The sequence below is a fragment of the Homalodisca vitripennis genome, chromosome 1 (genome assembly GCF_021130785.1).
Source record: "Homalodisca vitripennis isolate AUS2020 chromosome 1, UT_GWSS_2.1, whole genome shotgun sequence".
NCBI lineage: Eukaryota > Metazoa > Arthropoda > Insecta > Hemiptera > Cicadellidae > Homalodisca > Homalodisca vitripennis.
Window position 1 is genome coordinate 95,533,292 of NC_060207.1, and position 18,127 is coordinate 95,551,418.

General features: G+C 31.1%; 1 protein-coding gene across 6 annotated transcripts in view; it reads left to right on the forward strand.

Moving 5' to 3' along the window:
* The window catches only part of LOC124367137 (poly(rC)-binding protein 3-like), a 48,879-nt gene extending 32,310 nt beyond the window's left edge, over window positions 1-16,569 (forward strand). For 5 of the 6 annotated variants that reach the window (XM_046823802.1, XM_046823791.1, XM_046823796.1 and 2 more), the window contains exons 7-10: window positions 50-140; window positions 3,023-3,176; window positions 3,970-4,098; window positions 14,448-16,569. In XM_046823802.1, coding sequence (XP_046679758.1) covers window positions 50-140; window positions 3,023-3,176; window positions 3,970-4,098; window positions 14,448-14,805 — 732 coding nt within the window. In that variant the 3' untranslated portion in view covers window positions 14,806-16,569. Of the gene's footprint in view, window positions 1-49; window positions 141-3,022; window positions 3,177-3,969; window positions 4,099-4,337; window positions 5,887-14,447 lie in introns of those variants that run through there. The other variant, XM_046823819.1, reaches the window with a different exon arrangement.
* The last annotated feature ends 1,558 nt before the right edge of the window (window positions 16,570-18,127 follow it).

Here is an 18,127-nt window from a genome sequence, read left to right on the forward strand (position 1 = left end):
ATTTGGTGAGCAGGCTTGGGTGGAAGTTGATGTTTTAGCACTGTTACAGGGCAACAAGATGAGTGGGGGCCCTCTGGCGGGTCTGGCGGCACTAGGGCTGGGTGGCCTCAACTCTGCTAACACTGGGCTCAACCCTGCAGGTGAGAATTTAAGAAACAGCTATCTTGTTGTTTATAATGCACATATTGTATGCTACAAGAGTGAGGTGGATGAGAGTGAATTTTTGAAGTCGAGTTAGGAGCAGACAGAAATTATTTTGACTAGTCCTGTTTCTTCAAAACTTAGACTGTTATTTGAAAGAAGTATATCATCAAATTTGACCGAATAATAAATATATTTTAATATGATTAATTTATGAGCAAACTCCATTAATTAAGATATTTTAATATTTTGATATTAAATTAAAATATTTTAATATTTGGATATTAGATAAAAATATTATAAACAAAAACAAAAATAAAATTTCTTAATTATTAGAGCGTTGGTTCATAAATTAAGCATTTTATTCCAATAAGAAGAAGCTGGTAGAATGTATATTTCAATATATTAAAATTTTCATTTGTAACATTTCTTATCCAATTACTACTTTGAAAAGGGACTGCTTATTTTGGGCCCCCAACAATCTCTAGTACAGGATGTTTAGTTTATAGAAAACAAAAATTCAGTTTTATTTTCACCTCCTAGCATGATAAATGCTGGTTTTTGTACAGTTTTAATATGGAAAGCCTAGCAGCAAAAACCACAATGTTATAACATCTATCAGGGTGACCACCTGACAGGGAGTAAGCCAGGGATTCAATGGACCGGGAATAAGCCGGGAATCTTCCTGAGAACCGGGAAAATTTCAAAAACTTTTTCTGTCTCCAAGAACTTATAAAACCAAGACATAATTTGACAGCTCCTTGAATCAAAACTGATTAATCTCAAAACATTGTATTTTATGTGATGTGGATCGTTAAATTGTGAATGGAAATAGATATTTGTTCGCAAGCTTCATCTGAGGGTTGCCTCCACTAGTGCTGTGGAGTATATTTTGGTTAGTTCTACTCCTGTGCCTTGGCAAGCCATCCCCCCTCTTCTCCCCCCCCAAAATAAAACACCGTAACAATGCATTGGACAATTTTAATCGGCTGACTGAACGTCCCGAACTTCAGAACTAAATGAGCGGTATGCATTAAGCGGTAAAATGGGAGTAACCCCATTATAGTTGTGTTTTTTTGTTTAAAGATTATTCTCTTGTTAAAGTGGGGTCTCCGGACGATGTGTCCAACTCTTATTCTTGAGTGAAAATAGTGTTTTGACAAGATGTGTATTAAATAGATAGCACAGGCCTAAAATGTACAGTATTCACTCTATAAACAGAGTTAATAGTTCGGTTCATTGAATAATATAATATGTTTGATGGTTTGATTAGACCCGGTTTTTTCAGTATACCAGAATTTTAGTTGAATTTTTACCAAGCCTGATAAGATTGGAGAAGAAATTAGTGGGCAAGCTACAAGTAACACCAAAAAAGGTGTGTTTACATCCGACATGTTGCACAGCAATGACAGAATGAGCTGAGGGCTGATCGGCAGGAACACATTTATTGTCTAGAATTGGCGGTGGATAAGTGGCATTGCATGGTACCGCTCTGCCACTCACGTCTGTCGTGGCTAGTGTCAAGTGTTCCCTATATGTACAACACAAACATTAAACTTTGTCGCCCCTTGATCCAGTGCTTACCGCCCACAGTTTGTATTGCGGCCGAGGCCTTGGTTGGTTTATAAACGAGTGTTCCTCATACGTGTTCCGTTTGGTTTTCAGATTACATAGGTTAAAACAAAGAAAGTGATTTTATGTTATGATATTACGGTCACATCCAAACCTTTAGTGTACTGCGCTCACACTGACAAAAAATTGTTCAAGTTTTGTACCCGGCACTGTAAAAATTGCTTTTAAACCGGTGCAAGAGCTCAACAATGTCAGACAGTTGCGCAAGAACTTGAGATCAGTGTCGGTTATTAAAATTTCAAATAAACATTGCTGAGACATCACAGCCGTGTGAACAGACTTCATATTAACTCTCGGAATAACCAGCGATATCATGTATATTTGACATAGCCTATTGCGTGTCTGTTGAGTGGCTTGAATAAAATAATTTGATACAATTGTAGCAAGTACTTGCGACAGTTTTTGTGAGTATGATTGCTTATCTTGTTTATATTACGCAACAGAAGTTGTACAAATTCTCTTGCAACTTAACTTGCCAGTGTAAACATGGTCTTAGGCCATATTGTTTCGTGGTTCATGACTATAATCTAACGAACTCATTATGACGAGCCACAGTCTTTCGTGCATTTATTTACTTTGTAGTTGTGTTGTCGTAATTCTATTTGTGAAAGAGCAAAATCTTCCCGATTTTAAGCTTTTGGTTGATTAGAAAAAAAAAACTGGAACAAAATATACTGAGAACAAAGTAAGTGACAATGGCCATAATAAAACTTTTAGATTTGTACGTATTTTATTAATCATATAAAAAAGGCAAACTCAAAATTGGCATTGGAAATATAATTAAATTGAACCAGCAGTGGTCATAAACGTGCAACCCCTATTACAGGTAAATTGCGTGCAAAGCAGTGGGTAACTGTTGGCAATGCAGATATTAGGGACAATGTAGTTTAACTTTTACTATGTATTGAAAGACTGTTAGGAAACCTATCTAAGTTTGTCTTTTGACAAAAGTAGGTTTCTCAGACCTGTCTAATATATATATTTTCTTGATCAGGAGAGTGGCAAAATCTGCTTTAAAACTAAAATACTAAAGACAGGACTGAGTAAATTAAAATTATCATAAATATACTTTTTAACTTATTTTCTTGATTGTGGGGAGAAGGCAAATTCAACATTGGCGTAGAAAGTATAATTCACTCGAACCAGAAGTGCTTGTACAAGTGCAAAACTTATGGCATAGCATATGAAGCTGCGTGCAACTGCTAGTAAGATAATATTTTGATGTGGATGTTTGCATATTTTGTTGTAGCATTGGCGGCTTTGGCAGGCAGTCAGCTCAGGACAAACAATCCCAACCGTGGGAACCAACAGAACACCAATCAGCAGACCCATGAGATGACAGTGCCCAACGATCTCATTGGCTGTATTATTGGCAAGGGTGGTACCAAGATCGCAGAGATCAGGTAAGCTTTCCGTCATAGCAAAATATTTATCAAGACTATTGTTAGAAACCCCAAAATGTTACTGGCAAATAGGACCAATTTATTTGTGTAACAGGTTTTTTGTTTTTAGAATATAGTACCTAAGACCACTCTTCTTAATTTCTAAGTCAATAATCATTTTTATAATTTTAAGTTTTGTTTACTACGCTATGATTTTTTTATTATTACTGTAATTGCGTTTCATAGGTGTATAATACATTTTATAAGACAGATGTTTACCTTACCAAGCAGTTCATCAAATTAAGTTTTTATGATTAAAGAGGGTGATTAATAATAAGAGTCCTGATTTAATAGGAAAAGGAAGTTTATATTTTCAAAATTGGAGGGTTATTCCTCTCATTCTTAATGGATATATAACAAAATAAACACACAATCTGATATTTCACGCCCAGTTAGAAACAACAGGAAACCATAACAGAACAAAGAAATAATACTGTCTTGTTAGAAAAGGCTTCAGGCATTTCTACATTTTATCTTCCCTAAAAGTTTTCATCTCAACAAACATAATTTTTAAAGTTATTTTCATTAAGAATATTACATACATTGAATTTATTTTTGTATAATATAATGGATATGTATATAATTGTTTGATCTCTATTGGACACCAATAAGTATCTTTTTATGTTTGAATTTTTTATGGTTTCTTATTGGTTTGTGGAGTCACTTAGGAAGTAGAAGCCAAATTGTGTTTATGACAAAGAAGCTTGTATATACGAAATAGAGTTGTGTTGACATTGTCTTTGGTAACCAACAGGCAGATAAGTGGAGCGATGATCCGTATCAGCAACTGTGAAGAGAGGGATGCCGGGGCTACTGACCGTACCATCACCATCACTGGTAACCCTGACGCTGTGGCTCTGGCGCAGTATCTCATAAACATGAGGTCAGTCATTTTATATACTCCTGTACATGTATCTTTGGTTTCAATAAAACTATTGAAAACAATTCGGCAGAGACTATTGCTTCTAGTTATATCATACAATCAGTTTCATAAACCACTACATACTTAGAAAATATTCTTTTTAAGTGTGATCACAATATTAGTTTCCTACAATTATTATAAACTTCATCTAATTACTGGAACGTAGAATGCTTGATTAGAGATAATTTTATAATTTGCAGGAAACTTTTACACAAACGGTATTGTCTACCTGACAGTCTTATTGACATCAATGACTGATCCAGCTGGACATATCTGGTGGTGCTCCAGCCTTGGTAAACACATCACAGTGCTGTCACATTAGTGTGCTCAGCCTTCTAAGATTCAGCATGTGGCTAACAAAATAAGCCGATAACTAGTTTGGTGCTCCTAAGTGGAGTAAGTAACTTGCTAATAGTTGAAAATGTAAAGATTTTTCGTTATGAGGGTTTTGCAGTTAGGAGTGATGATTTTACTTGCTTTTGATGACTTGGGAGCATTATTTCATATAGAAAATGTATTACATCAAATCTTAAACATATTTTGTAACTGTACAGGAGGGAGACATGCTGTAATGCTTAATTCGTTTTATGTGGATTGTCTAAAATTGATTATCATTGGTTTGTATTTTAGTTTGATATTTGTATTATTTGTTTTTATGTTTGAGAAATATTCCAATAAGCTTTATATGACAGTTCAGGTTGAAGAAGATTATTTAAATTATGTCTACTCATTCAAGACAAATTTGCCTTGGTAGACTGATGTGGTTGTTTGTAGTAATACTACACTAGGAGTTCACAACAGTTGTGTGCTGGGCAATTTTTACACAGTTTTTATTTCTTCTGCTTGGCAACATTGTAGAGTCAATGGCTTCATCTGGGGGATGTGTTTGGTCATAGTTTAGTATTTTTGTGAAAATGGTTTGTCTACTGTGGAATTCTTTCAACACTTTCTGACTGAGTAAGACACAACTGATTGAGTTGTCATACTGAAAATTGCCCTAAAAATGGTACTTTAGTGAAGATGGGAATTTGTTTTTTCTTTTATTAAAAAGCGAGTGAATGTCGATTAATGACACCTCATTCTGAATATTGGTCAACATATGATTTTTATGCAACTGTTAAAACATGTGCATTTTCAATAAAGATTGAGATGATTATTAATAAGTTCACTACTAAAAAAGTCGAAAATGGTTTGATTGTCAAACACTACTATTATACATCAACTTAAACATGCAGTTACTTTAACAATGATGTGATGTGATAGGTCATATCTCGTATTTGAGATTGTAGCTTATTGCAGTTTGAAATCTTTGATTGATGACAGGGACCAACTAGAAGGTCCCCCCACTTCCACCTCCTTGTCTTCCCCTCACACCCCAATTGAGTCAAAGTACGACTGGCTGAGAATCATCAAGGTTCTAGGTCACTATAGTTCGAGACATATAATTAAACATCTGGATATATATCTCATTTAGCCTTGAGATATATTCGCATGAGTATAGAAGATTATTTTCTTGCAATGACCATAGTATTAAAATCATGAATTGAACCTTCATTAAATTATTAATATAGCTAAGTTTGCATGATGTCTTATACTATACAAAAACAACATAATCTTGTAAACCATAATCCAAAATCCTACTTGGCACTGCCACTGCATACCTCTAATAACAATAGGCAGTAAACTAAAAGTTCTGTTTGCTAAAGATTTAACTGTTTAGTTTCCTGAAAGACTTACCACGGTGTTCTTTTTTGCAAAAAAAAAAAAAAAAAAAAAAAAAAAAAGAAAAAAAAAAAAAAAAAAAAAAAAATATAATCACTTACCTTGTGTATTTTATTGGTCTACAACTAAAAGAGGATACAAAAGAATATTGTTTTGATATTATAAATGAATGATTAATTATACAATGGATAGCAAGAACATTCCCTTTTCATGAGAGTATGTGCTCTGACCAAACACATCATTCCAGTTTAAAACTCTGGCTATGCAAAGAGGTATACAATGGTTGCCTAGGGTTAACTCCACCCAGCACTGCCCAATTCCCTCATATATATCTATATAGTCTTCTTTGTTGTTTATTTGTTTCTTCACATCACCCACTTTAACCCTTCAGTTGATCTTTCCACTATCTCTTTAAGAATTACTAAATTAAAACCAATGGTAGATGTAGCCAAGCGTTGTTCTGAAGAAATATTATTATTGTTAAGTAACTGATAATAGGTTACTTGTAAATATTTTTGATAGTTATCTTTCTAGCACATATTTGTGAAAAAACACATTCCTTTTTGTTCCATGTACCATATCTGGAAATAATTCCAAGTCTTGCATTTTGTTTTCCTGGATCATTGTCCTTTATGAATTCTCCTTTGGTGATTTTATCCCAGTTTTCCCAGGGTGTTATATGGTTTTGTAATTTAAGATTAAGTTAAGGTTGATTCTATGTGAACATTGTATTATAATGATTGAAAGAAAAGTACATTGTATTTAAGATCGTTTTCTGTTCCATATTCCTGTGAGTTACATTCTTGATATTTTCCTGAATCCATCAACAGATTATTCCTGTATGATCATCTGATTAACCAGATTTAGCAAAGTATATGTATATTTTTTTAGAAACTTAAAAAATGTTCTTCTCTCTTACATTCTAATGTAGATTTAGTAATGGTAGTCACTGACACTCCTGTCTATTCCTTATTCCACATCTGGATGTAATTCCAAGCATTGCGTTTAGCTGTCCTGTGCAAAGAAGTGTCCTTCCTTCAAATACATTGAACCTATTATTTCCCAAGGCTGTTGTGTAGTTTTGTATTGTGAGATTAAGTTAAGGTTGATTTTCAGTAGATTTGTATAAGTAACTTTGGAACAAAAAGTTTATTTTATATTATGAACTCTTTCTGTTCAATCCTTCCTCTTGTGAATCTCTCAGTGGAGATTTCCTGAATCCATTTTTAACAGATCATCCCTCTGTAGTCATCCTACTTACTAGGCCCTATACATATATTTGTTGTTCAATACAGTTGTAACAATTTACACATATTTGTTACTACAGACACTTGATTCTAATTTAAAAGTACGAAACCTTTATCCTTATACTTTACTCCTTTATACTTAAACCTTAAAGTTTAATAAAAATAAACAGCTAAATTATAGTTGGTCGTTAACATTAGAATTAAATTTTTGCAAAGTTTAAACTAATATTATAATATAATTACTTTATTTAAAAGTAAAATATCTAAAGCTATATAAAAATTTACAAACTACAATTAAATTTAAAACAGATCTAAATGTACGCACTGGAAATAAAATGTTCAGTTAATGTTACTGTCAAAATTAATATAACAATTTTAAATTAATTTAATCATGGCAGGAAATTTAAATTATATAATCCGGACAACATATACCTTTGTTTTAAACCACTTTATATAAATAGTTGAAAAATAACATCTTTTTAGATATTTTAATGCAAATACTTAACTGTGTTTAATTTTTATTGCTCTTCTGCAAACAAAAAAAGCCAGGTACTTATTTCTGAATTCTGGTGTTTACATTTTGAAAAAACTCAATCTCCAAATCGTTGCGTATGATCATTTCTAAACAAATTTCATGGTTTAATCTAATTTGTACCAAGTAATAAAGATAAGGACTAAGTAATTGTGGGTGTGACTTTTAAGATTTTGATTTAGTGCTTTCAAAGAGTTTATTGTCCGCAAAACAATGGGTATCAATTATATATCAATTTATAAAAGAATTGTGAATGTTTTTTTACCTGGCTAATATTTCCCCAAAAGTTCTAAGCTACCAATATACATATTATATATATATATATATATATATATATATATATATTAATATATATACATGTGTGTGTCTATATTCTATATATTCAATATATTCTATCCAAAATATTAGTGAAAGAATAAAATCAAATGTTGTTATATAATTATTGTAGGATTACCTAGATGAGTAAATTTAAATTTTAGCTTGTTACTTTTCTGTTTAAGAAGACTTCAAAAAATAGTTTAGTATCATAAAATTATCTATACAAAGCCAGGGCTTCCAGTCTTCAGATTTACGGTTTGTAGTGCTTATGGTTGTAAGCTGTTGTTCATTTCTCATTCCTTCAAGAAAGTTGTTTGATCCTGGGTAATCCTTTCTCCAATGTTTCCTATGGTATCTTCTGTGATATAGATTTGACTAAACAACATTTTATTTTGTTGTAGAACTCTTTAATTAATTGGTCTAAGATTGCAATAGTAGTTTAACTTAAATGTTGTACATTAGAATTGTTTGACTACCTGGGAGTTTAGTTTGCCCTGGATTTTTTCCCTTCGGTTTGAGAGGAAGATTTTGCAGACAATCCTTAGTGTTATACTGAAAATTGATATAGATGTGATATATTTTATATAAATTAAATTAATTTTAAATCTTGTAATTTTTCAACTGATATTAACATGGTATTTAGTTTTTAAACAAGCCACATAAAATATATTGAAATTAATATTTAACTGTCACAATTTCTTATTGAACAAGATATTTTGAATTAATTTGAATATTAAATAATGTTGAATTCTAAATTTGAGACCTGTTAGGTTAATAGAGCTCCCAATTGATAACTTTATTATTGATTTGGTTTGCTGTTTTAACTGAAGCAAATATTTACACGAGGACAAATGTTAAGGCAGAGGATTTTGTTCTCCACCAGGACTCTATCCCTTTTATTCCAGACCATTGCCTCAAGTTCCAGGTTTCCAGCAATTAGCTAAAAGTACCATTTAGCACATGTGAATTCATTTAAAACATTTGTTATTTATTTTTTAGTGTCGAAAAAGCATTAGAATATATTTTAGTTTGAATATCGAGGTTAGTTTTTATTTGGAATTGCTGATTTCTTATTGTGAAGTTTTTTTTAAAGAAAGTTTATTTGGCTTTGTAGAAGGACTAAAAGTATACACAATTGAATCAGGAAAAGCTTCATAGTGAAGTTTTATCCTACACACGTATCATTATAGTAGTGAAATTAGTCAGTTTTGAAGTAGTTTATGTAAGTTTCTGACAATGCAGATGCTAATGGTACTTTTATGCGTCTCACTACCAAGCACTTTCTTGTGTTTGTCAATATCCTGTTCTAATATTTCAGAGATCCTGGCTCCTACCTGTCTAGGTCAAGCCAATAACATTTATTTTTAATCTTTAATTGTACAATATTTTTTTAAGATTATTTTGTATTTTTGAATTTACTTTTAATACTTATCAATCTTATTTATTTACACATGATATATTATTTTTTGTTGCGATTAAACACCAATTCTTTGCATAAATAAAATTGATTAAGCCAATTTGCATCTTATATATCTAGTCAGAAGTTTAATTAAAAACCGTTGTAATTAATTTATTATGATCAATTTAATTAACTGGTGATTTTGAGTCAATAACATTTAATATTGGCTGGACCTCAGGAACTTTCAGTAAATTGTAATAATGGCAAGGAAAAGATTGGATTTAAAAATCTGCAATAACATTCGTTAATATAGTTTGAAATATGTTTTTCTATTTCTTTTACATTTATAATTATAATTTAATATTAAAATAAATGTTTATTTTAAAATATTGAAAAAAGATTTAAAATATAATGAATAGATTATTTAAGTATTATTAAAATGAAATATGTTTTAGAGCTTTTATTAATGCTAATTATTTACTTTTTGTATTTTTTATAAAAGAAAACCTTTCATAATTTTGTACAAAGGTAACATACAATTTTCAAGTTAATATTTTACATTGGTATCCTGCCTGTTCTTAAGAATTGATCTTTTCCTAATGCCTATTTGTTTTATTTTCCCTTTCATAATTCATTGTTTTATTACTCCATGCATTGTCTATTTCAATGTCTCTGCTTTATGCCTGTCAAACTTTCCTGTGCTTAATAAGTTTTTCCATAGTGTTAATTATATATGTGGTACTATTTATTCCTCATAAAAATTACTACAAAACATTTTTATTTTAAGGAGTTATCATGCATTCGCCACTTTATGGTTTTGTCAGTTTTGTTCAGAGTAAGAATAAAGTATGGATGTAATTTTATTGTTTTTAAAAATAAAAATGTAAAATAACCACAACTATTTATTTATCTAGCGGTTTCCGGCTTCGAGAGAACTGGTTGTGTCAAATATAATTAATTTATTCAAATATTACAATACAAGTATATTAACCAACCGATAATAATAAGTTGTTATATATAACGTAAAAGTGCTTAGTTAAGTTAATGATGTTTTTATACTATTTCAAATTTAATTTAGTAACACTAATGTATTTCCTACATTAAAAGAGATCCACAGAGAAAAATAAAATATTTTAGTATTTTGAGAATATATGTAAGGGTCATTAAATTTAAACTGGATATTTGTTTCACAGCGGGTGAAGATAGTATTTGTTCATGAGTAGGCTATTGCTAGAGATGGAATTGGGAGAGTAACAGTCAGCAATGTCGGTTTATCAGTTTACATTGACAGTTGCACAAACTGTTGTATCTTTAATTTTCAATATACTTTTTAATAGTCAAACCACTTTATTCCATAATATGTACAAGGTAAAAAGAATAGTGTCACTACAATAAAACTAAATACTAATATTAATCTTAAAATATAAATATAAAAAATGGCAACATTAGTTTATTTAAATAATAAAACTTACATTTTAACAATAATTATCTTCAATTCTTCTTAAACTGAATTAATTGGTTTTTGTATTGAATTATTCCTCAAAAGAATATAGAGACAAATTAGTTAAGTAATTCTTTACTTCTTTTTTTAATTTTAACAGATCTGTTTCCATTATAAATTTTGTTTGTAATTTATGTAAATATCTTACACCTCTGTAATATGTTTTCTTTTTGTAGTTTGAGAGTGGAGGAAGTAATCTTTCTCATGTAAGAATCAGTTTAAAAAGCCCTGGAAGGTATATAATAGGAGTTATGACTGTTGTTCTAAAAATAACCAACCACAAAATAGGAATAATAATAAAACAATTCATCACTACATTAGAATGTGGAGAGTGATCTACAGTTATTGATCTAGCAATATTCAACACTAGATCACAACTTATTGTTAATTTAGTAAAGTGATGTAATACCACAACAATCACTCCAAATGCAAAAAAATTAATGTTGTGGTTATGCAACAATATGATACTGTAGTAGCTTCCAGCTGTCAGTATCTAATGCGTGATATTGATCTTAAAAACTATAAAACTCCTTCTTTTCAACCACCAAGTTTTATTGTAATTTATTGGGTAATATTTATTATACTAAAGGAATTTGTGTCACACGATACTACGTCACGGTTATATATTTCTTCAAAATTTATGTCACATGGAATTACGCAAACATGCCATATATGCAGTATTGAGTAATAATGATGTTTTTTTAAATCATTATCTGAGGGCAGACATGATAGGGTAGCCTTTGAGGGTGCCATGTAAATTGGATTTTGTTATCTTAAAGAACGTAATACAGTGCAACCTCATTTATACAGATTAAATGAGACAGGAAATTATCCTGATAAACTGGGAATACAGTAAAAACATATATTACAGACAAAAAAAAGTTTATTTGTTACAAAGATACAGTAAAAGAGAGCCATAATAGTTTTATACAGGTGAATAATAGAGACAAAAATAAAAAATGTTGTTTACTTTTTTGTATTAAACTCAGTCACTAATTTTTTCTTAATTTTAATACACTGACTTTCAAGAAGATTTGGTCACACTGACATTTCAGGAACGTCCTCTTCACTGACAAAAGTGTTGGACTGTCACTTAAAATAAATTATCCAGCCTAGCTGCACAGTAGCATCAGAATGAATCTTGATATTTTCTGGTTCTTCATTATAAGAATTATTTTCACTGTCCTCTGTCATTGTTGAAGAACCATCTTCTGACACAATTTCTATGTTGGTCATCACACTGTGTGCTATTGTGAATCTGAAACCAATCATATACATCTTCCTAATTTATAATTATCAACCTCTAATAAGTCTTTTACAAGATAGGAGTATGCCATAACACTGCGTAACAGGCTTTGCTGAGATTGCATGCAAAATTCAAATCTATAACTCATTTCATTTTTCGAGATATCCTGCAGGTAGATAGGAAGGAAAATCAAAGAAATGTGTATACTCCCCTGCAGGCAAAAACGTGTCAGCCTATTGAGTCATAACCTTTAATGGTGCTCAACCGAATTCCATAGTTGGACATCATAGAACACACTTTTGTGTGTGTAGAAATTAAGTTTCATGCAAAATTATAAGTCAACCAGTCAACCAATGAAATCTTTCTCAAGATATCTTACCACTTAACCCTTTGTGCGCCGCCGCTCCCGCGCGCCGTCGTTCGCTAGACCACCAGACGTTTGAGCACCGCACGGATCCAATACCGCCACAGCAAAATCACCTGTTTTTGCATGGTCACATGTTAAATTACATAACTTTCGTAAATTTTGAGCTAGCCTTTTAGTTTTGGTTTTGTTTTTGAGGGGAAGAGATGTACTTTCAGTTGATGTAATAAATTACAGTTTTATTATTTTTTTTACATTTGTTTAGTAGTATGTATGCCTGTCGTAATAAAAAAAATAAAAAATCTTAAGTTTGAGGTCCAAAAACACACTGAATAAGTAACTTGGGCTCAAATAACGTTTTTTAACCTAAAAGTACGTATTGTTTTGAGCATATACTAAAAGTTACAAATATATTCCACAGAAATTGCATAAAATAATGTAATTTAAGTAAAATTCAAAAAATTTCAAAAATTCCGCTGTAGGATGAAGATACACTTGTTACTATAGAAACAAGTAAATATCAATATTTTATTGTTGAAATGAAGCAGAGCAATACAATTCAAAGTTGATATAAATATATTTAAATATATTTTATATTTATATTATACTTTAAGGACAAAGATGTAAAGTTCACAGAGCCACTATAGTGGCCCGCGGCGCTCAAGGTACCGCATACAACAAGCCACTATAGTGGCTCATGGCGGTCAAAGGGTTAATGCATTCCCATTTTTGTTCATTAAATTAGGTTTCATAGCAGTGTTTAAAAAATAAAAATTTTGATGAGCTAAGGAATGTACGCAAATGTGCGCTAAAATTAATTCTTGTCACTAAGTTTGAAATCTCAAATGTTTGGATTCAATTTGTTTACAAATTTATTTATTCTTACATTTTCTCATTGCCATTAAGGTTACGTATAAGACCAATTTAAAAATATTCACTAACCCTCATGGCCAAATGCCATGAAGTGACATGCACCATCATCAAACTCATTGTTACTAATTTATAATCGAAGCTTCATGCAAAATTTCAAGTCTATTGGTCAAGTGGTTTGTATCATCTGGAGAGGCAGAAAAGTAGACAAACAGACAGAAATGAAATTTGTCCAGCTCCTCGAGTGATGCTAAAGTTCAGCCAACAACATTGTTAATAGTACAACAAAGTGGCGATTTGTTACATAATGTGGTCTGAACTGTCTTGGTTTAGACCATCGTGAGACAGGTTAGTTTTACCCAATTGATGAATAGTAATCCTGTTCAATACGTATGGGGTTAAGACATTTGGTTCATGCACTCGGTCAAGTGGCCATTGGTGGGAAACTACTATCAGTAACATTATGTCTGAACACCTGTGAACCCCAAGAAGGGTTAACTCACTCTGACTTTACTCGGCAGTGACATTCCTCATAGTCACTTTTGTCGCACGACTCTGTGGTCGCATACCGTAAGTGAACAGATGATTGTAATCATGTCTGTACCAATATTTAATTTGGATTGACCCTTCAGTGAGTTCGATGTTGCTACTTGAAAACATTCTGTCTGATGTAAGTGTCTTATTACACGTTATTTTGTGTTACCCTGAATGTAAAACGTGTTAGTGGAAAACAAAATGATCCTGAAATTAAAAAAAGTGGTTTATTCTTCAAAAGATTGGAATTCGCAAGGTGAATGGGGTGTCGATAAACGAGGTTGTACCTTAAGTCACATTTGTTAATTTTAACTAATGATAAAAAAGAGGAAAAAATTACTTTTTTAATATAGTATGCTTGAAAATTACATACCATAAACAAAATGAAGGAACTTTGCTTATCAAACTAAAAGAAGTAGAATCAAAAACCTGATTAGTTTGCTTGCTACTCCAACTCTTATTGCCTTCTTTGCTTCAGAAAATAATTATATTAAGTGTTAATGGGAAGTTTGACATGGCAAAGCAAGTGATAAGCAGAACTGTTTATAACCTGACCTAACCTCTGTCCTCACTGCAGTGTCGAGCTGCAAAAGGCAAACCTTGAGGCCCAAAATCCATCAAATCCTGGTGCCGGCTCTACTGCGACCAACTCCAACAACTCCTCCTCATCTAGTGGTCCGAACCCTCTGGCCAGTGCCATCCCTCTGGCTCAGCTTCTCTCCAAACCTGGAGCCCTGAATGCCCTCTCATCCTTGACTGCGTTGGGCGGTCTCACTGACTTCCTGGGAGGTATCGGAGGTAACAACCCACCGGTGCAGACCACCGGTGTTCACCGCTCTAAGAATTACCAACCGCGTGTGCGCAGTCCGGGAGGGAGTTCGTCACAAAACGAGGGTAAAGTCAAGAGTGAGCGGAGCAAATTTGCGCCGTACTAGACTCTAGTGTAGTGAGTAGACTTAGTATTGTATTTGTTTACAAAGTCAGTACTAGGGTGTTTCTCTAGGTGAGATTTTAAATAGTGACGTGCGGTGGGGAAAGTTCACAAGTCTTTTAATTTATATGAATTAAAATAATAAGTTTTCAACTGAAGGCAAAATCTTTCATCAATAATCAAAAGATCTTGATTAAGACTACACGATTAAAAATAAGGCAAAGAAATTTTTAGGTCAGGGGTATAACTTTCTTGGAGATGGTATTTTGTTTGATGGGAGAGGTCAAATGTTTTCATCAGAAAGATTTCAATGGAAGCTCAGTCAAAAAGCAGGAAGTATTGAAGAGTTATGTAAAACATTACTTTCTATTATTGATTAGAAGGTGAAGGAAATAAATATCTATACTGCATTTTCCCCTGCCCTTACCCACCGCACTCCAAACCCTTTTCCTGTCAGAATTGTATTATATGTAATATTCAAAAATATTTCTGCAAATCTGAAGTTAATTGACATTTTGTATCTTGATTATTAATTAAGGTATTATGAATATTTTATATATATTTTATATGTGAAGATTTCAATTTAATACTAAAAGAACAAGTACTATTCTTTTCAAGTTGTCAAAAGATAAGTTGGGAAAAAATTGGCTTTAAGGCATAGTTTATGGTAGTCAGTGGGAAATATTATTAAAGGAATAATGCATTTTATATGACACTAATTAAATGGACTTATCCAGTAAGAATTTGCAAGCTTCACAAAAATATATCTTTATTTCAGAATCTTTGTTTTTTATACAAGGCAGATCAAATCCATTATTAACTTTATTTAAAATATAATTTAGTTATTTGTTATAAAACCTTTTACTTATACATATACAAGTATTTAATATTTTTTCCATTATTTAAAATAAATTAAGCATGTTCATTTACATTTTTGTCCATATGGCAGGCACATACATAGAATATGAAGTCACTTTTCTTAAACTATTTGGTTAATTATTATGATTAATTTTATTTTCAAATATTAAGAGGAACATATATATTTTACCAAGTATATTATATAAATTAATTGTTAAACTTAAATTGCTTATGTTATACATAAGTAATATTAAAAACAAAATTTATTTAAGTCAATTCTTATTAAAGTTAACAACTCACAATGATCTAAAACATACTTTTTGTCTAAACTATTACAATAATTTTGAGAGTACTTCATTTTCTGGGTCATTGAGTGCCTACTTCATTATGACATTGTTTATTAAGCTAAAATTTGTAACAAACATCCCTGTATATTACAAATTCAAATCATACAGACAAAAGGAAACTATCCACCAAACCAAAATGATTCTTGGTCCAATTCCAAATTCCTACAAACTGACCAAATCTGTCAACTAGACCCTGTGTACCTTTTTTAGGATTTGAACAGTTTTTTTTTAATCTCTAATGAAATCTTTGATTTGTTCTAATCCTACATTATAATTATATGTAAATATAATTTTATATAAAGCATTTTTGTTAATGAAACGAAAATTACAAGTTGTGGTGTTTTTTAATATTTTTATTGGTTACAGTTGTACCTTTTTTATATTTTATTTTGAGCCGTAGTGGGGTTTATACATCTGTTTTTCTTTTTTCTATTGTTTGTTATTTTTCTTTATTCAATCAGTTGGAAACTTTACATTGCATAACTTGAGATAGGTCATGTATTGTATATTTAATATAACTTATAGAAATATACCACTCTAATTCCAATACAAAATGTTCAACACATCAGCCTTTCATTTAAATCCTTTTTTTCCTCCTTCGCCTTTCAGATCTTGACCGTCTCCAATCCAAAAAACCCTATCAGAAGATATCCAACCCCAAAACAGTCAGGTGACAAGGTAGGTTTAATTTAGCCATCAAGATTTGTTTTTAGTATATTGCACTTACGCTTGTCCAGTTCCTTAACCCAAAAATCTTCCTTTAGTTGTATTTACTATTGTTCATGTTTGGTTCAAGAAATAGTTAGTTTTGTATCAAACACACTTATTTTATAAAAAAGTAAACTAATTTAGTGGAATATCTAAGAACTCGACAGAACTTAATGAAAATCTTAACCAATCCATGAATATTCATCAAATAAACAGAACAGTATGCAGTTTAGTTTTTCAATAAAGTGAAAATGGTGGTTTCTCTAGGTTGTTATTAACAAATTTGCAACGGTGACAAACTTCAAAACGTTGCTGTACAGTAAAATACACAAAAAATCAGTGCAGTATTGCATTGAAAACATACTATTAGGAAAATAATACTGCTCCTCCATAACCCTGGATTTTGCTGTTGGAATTCCTGTAATATTTGGTATTATTTTGTTACTTGTGCACATCATCATTTAAACCTACACATAGATTTTTTATTATTGAAGTAAAGTGTATACTGTTATAAATTTTTTCAGTACACCGCAAGGAACATTTATATGCATTTTGTATTTCAATATAGGATTTTTTGGCATTATAAATAAAAAAATTAATTAAATCAAATAAATTCTAAAGTAAAGCCTTATAAAAAATAGAAACAATGTTATTGTTTATTTTTCAAAATATACTAAATGTTCCTAAAAAATATGTGTATACAAAGTAAAAAATGTCACTTTTTATAAAATATTTTTATTTTTAAATTATATTTTTCTAAAAAACATTGTTTTTGTGTGTAAAAACATAAAATTATACTTTTTTCTGTGTTTTTACACAAAAACATGTACACATTGAAATATTTTCAGACATATTCAATACAGATATTATACTTTGAAACATTCATTATTATATACCACTTGATGGAAAATTTCACGATGAAAACATTTATGTTACTTGATTCAATCGCAACTCTATAATAAAATAAAAAATAACAAAATACAAGTGACTAGTAATTTGAGATTATAGCAATGCTGCTAACTGTGTTTGCAATGGATGTCTCTCCTCGGACCAGAGTGTAATAAACAGATGCTCTTGTTGAGGAAGAAATTCTAAATGCAGTGATGTAGCTCCAGCCTTTTCCCGAAAGAAATGTCACACGTCAAAATTAGAAGACAAAATCTTATTATTTACATTCTGTCAAAGTGAGCAAGCTGAAATGACGAACCAACGTTTTGTATTCCAACTGTATAATTTTGATACGTATTTATTACTTGATTATTATTCAATAAAGAATACATCAAATTAAACTTTGAAACATTCCAATCAATCTGTTATATGATTTGCCCCACTTAAATCTGAATTTTTATAGCAAAAGCTTGATTAAAAAGATTACTGTAAAACGACCAGTGTTTTGTTATTGGAGGTACATTT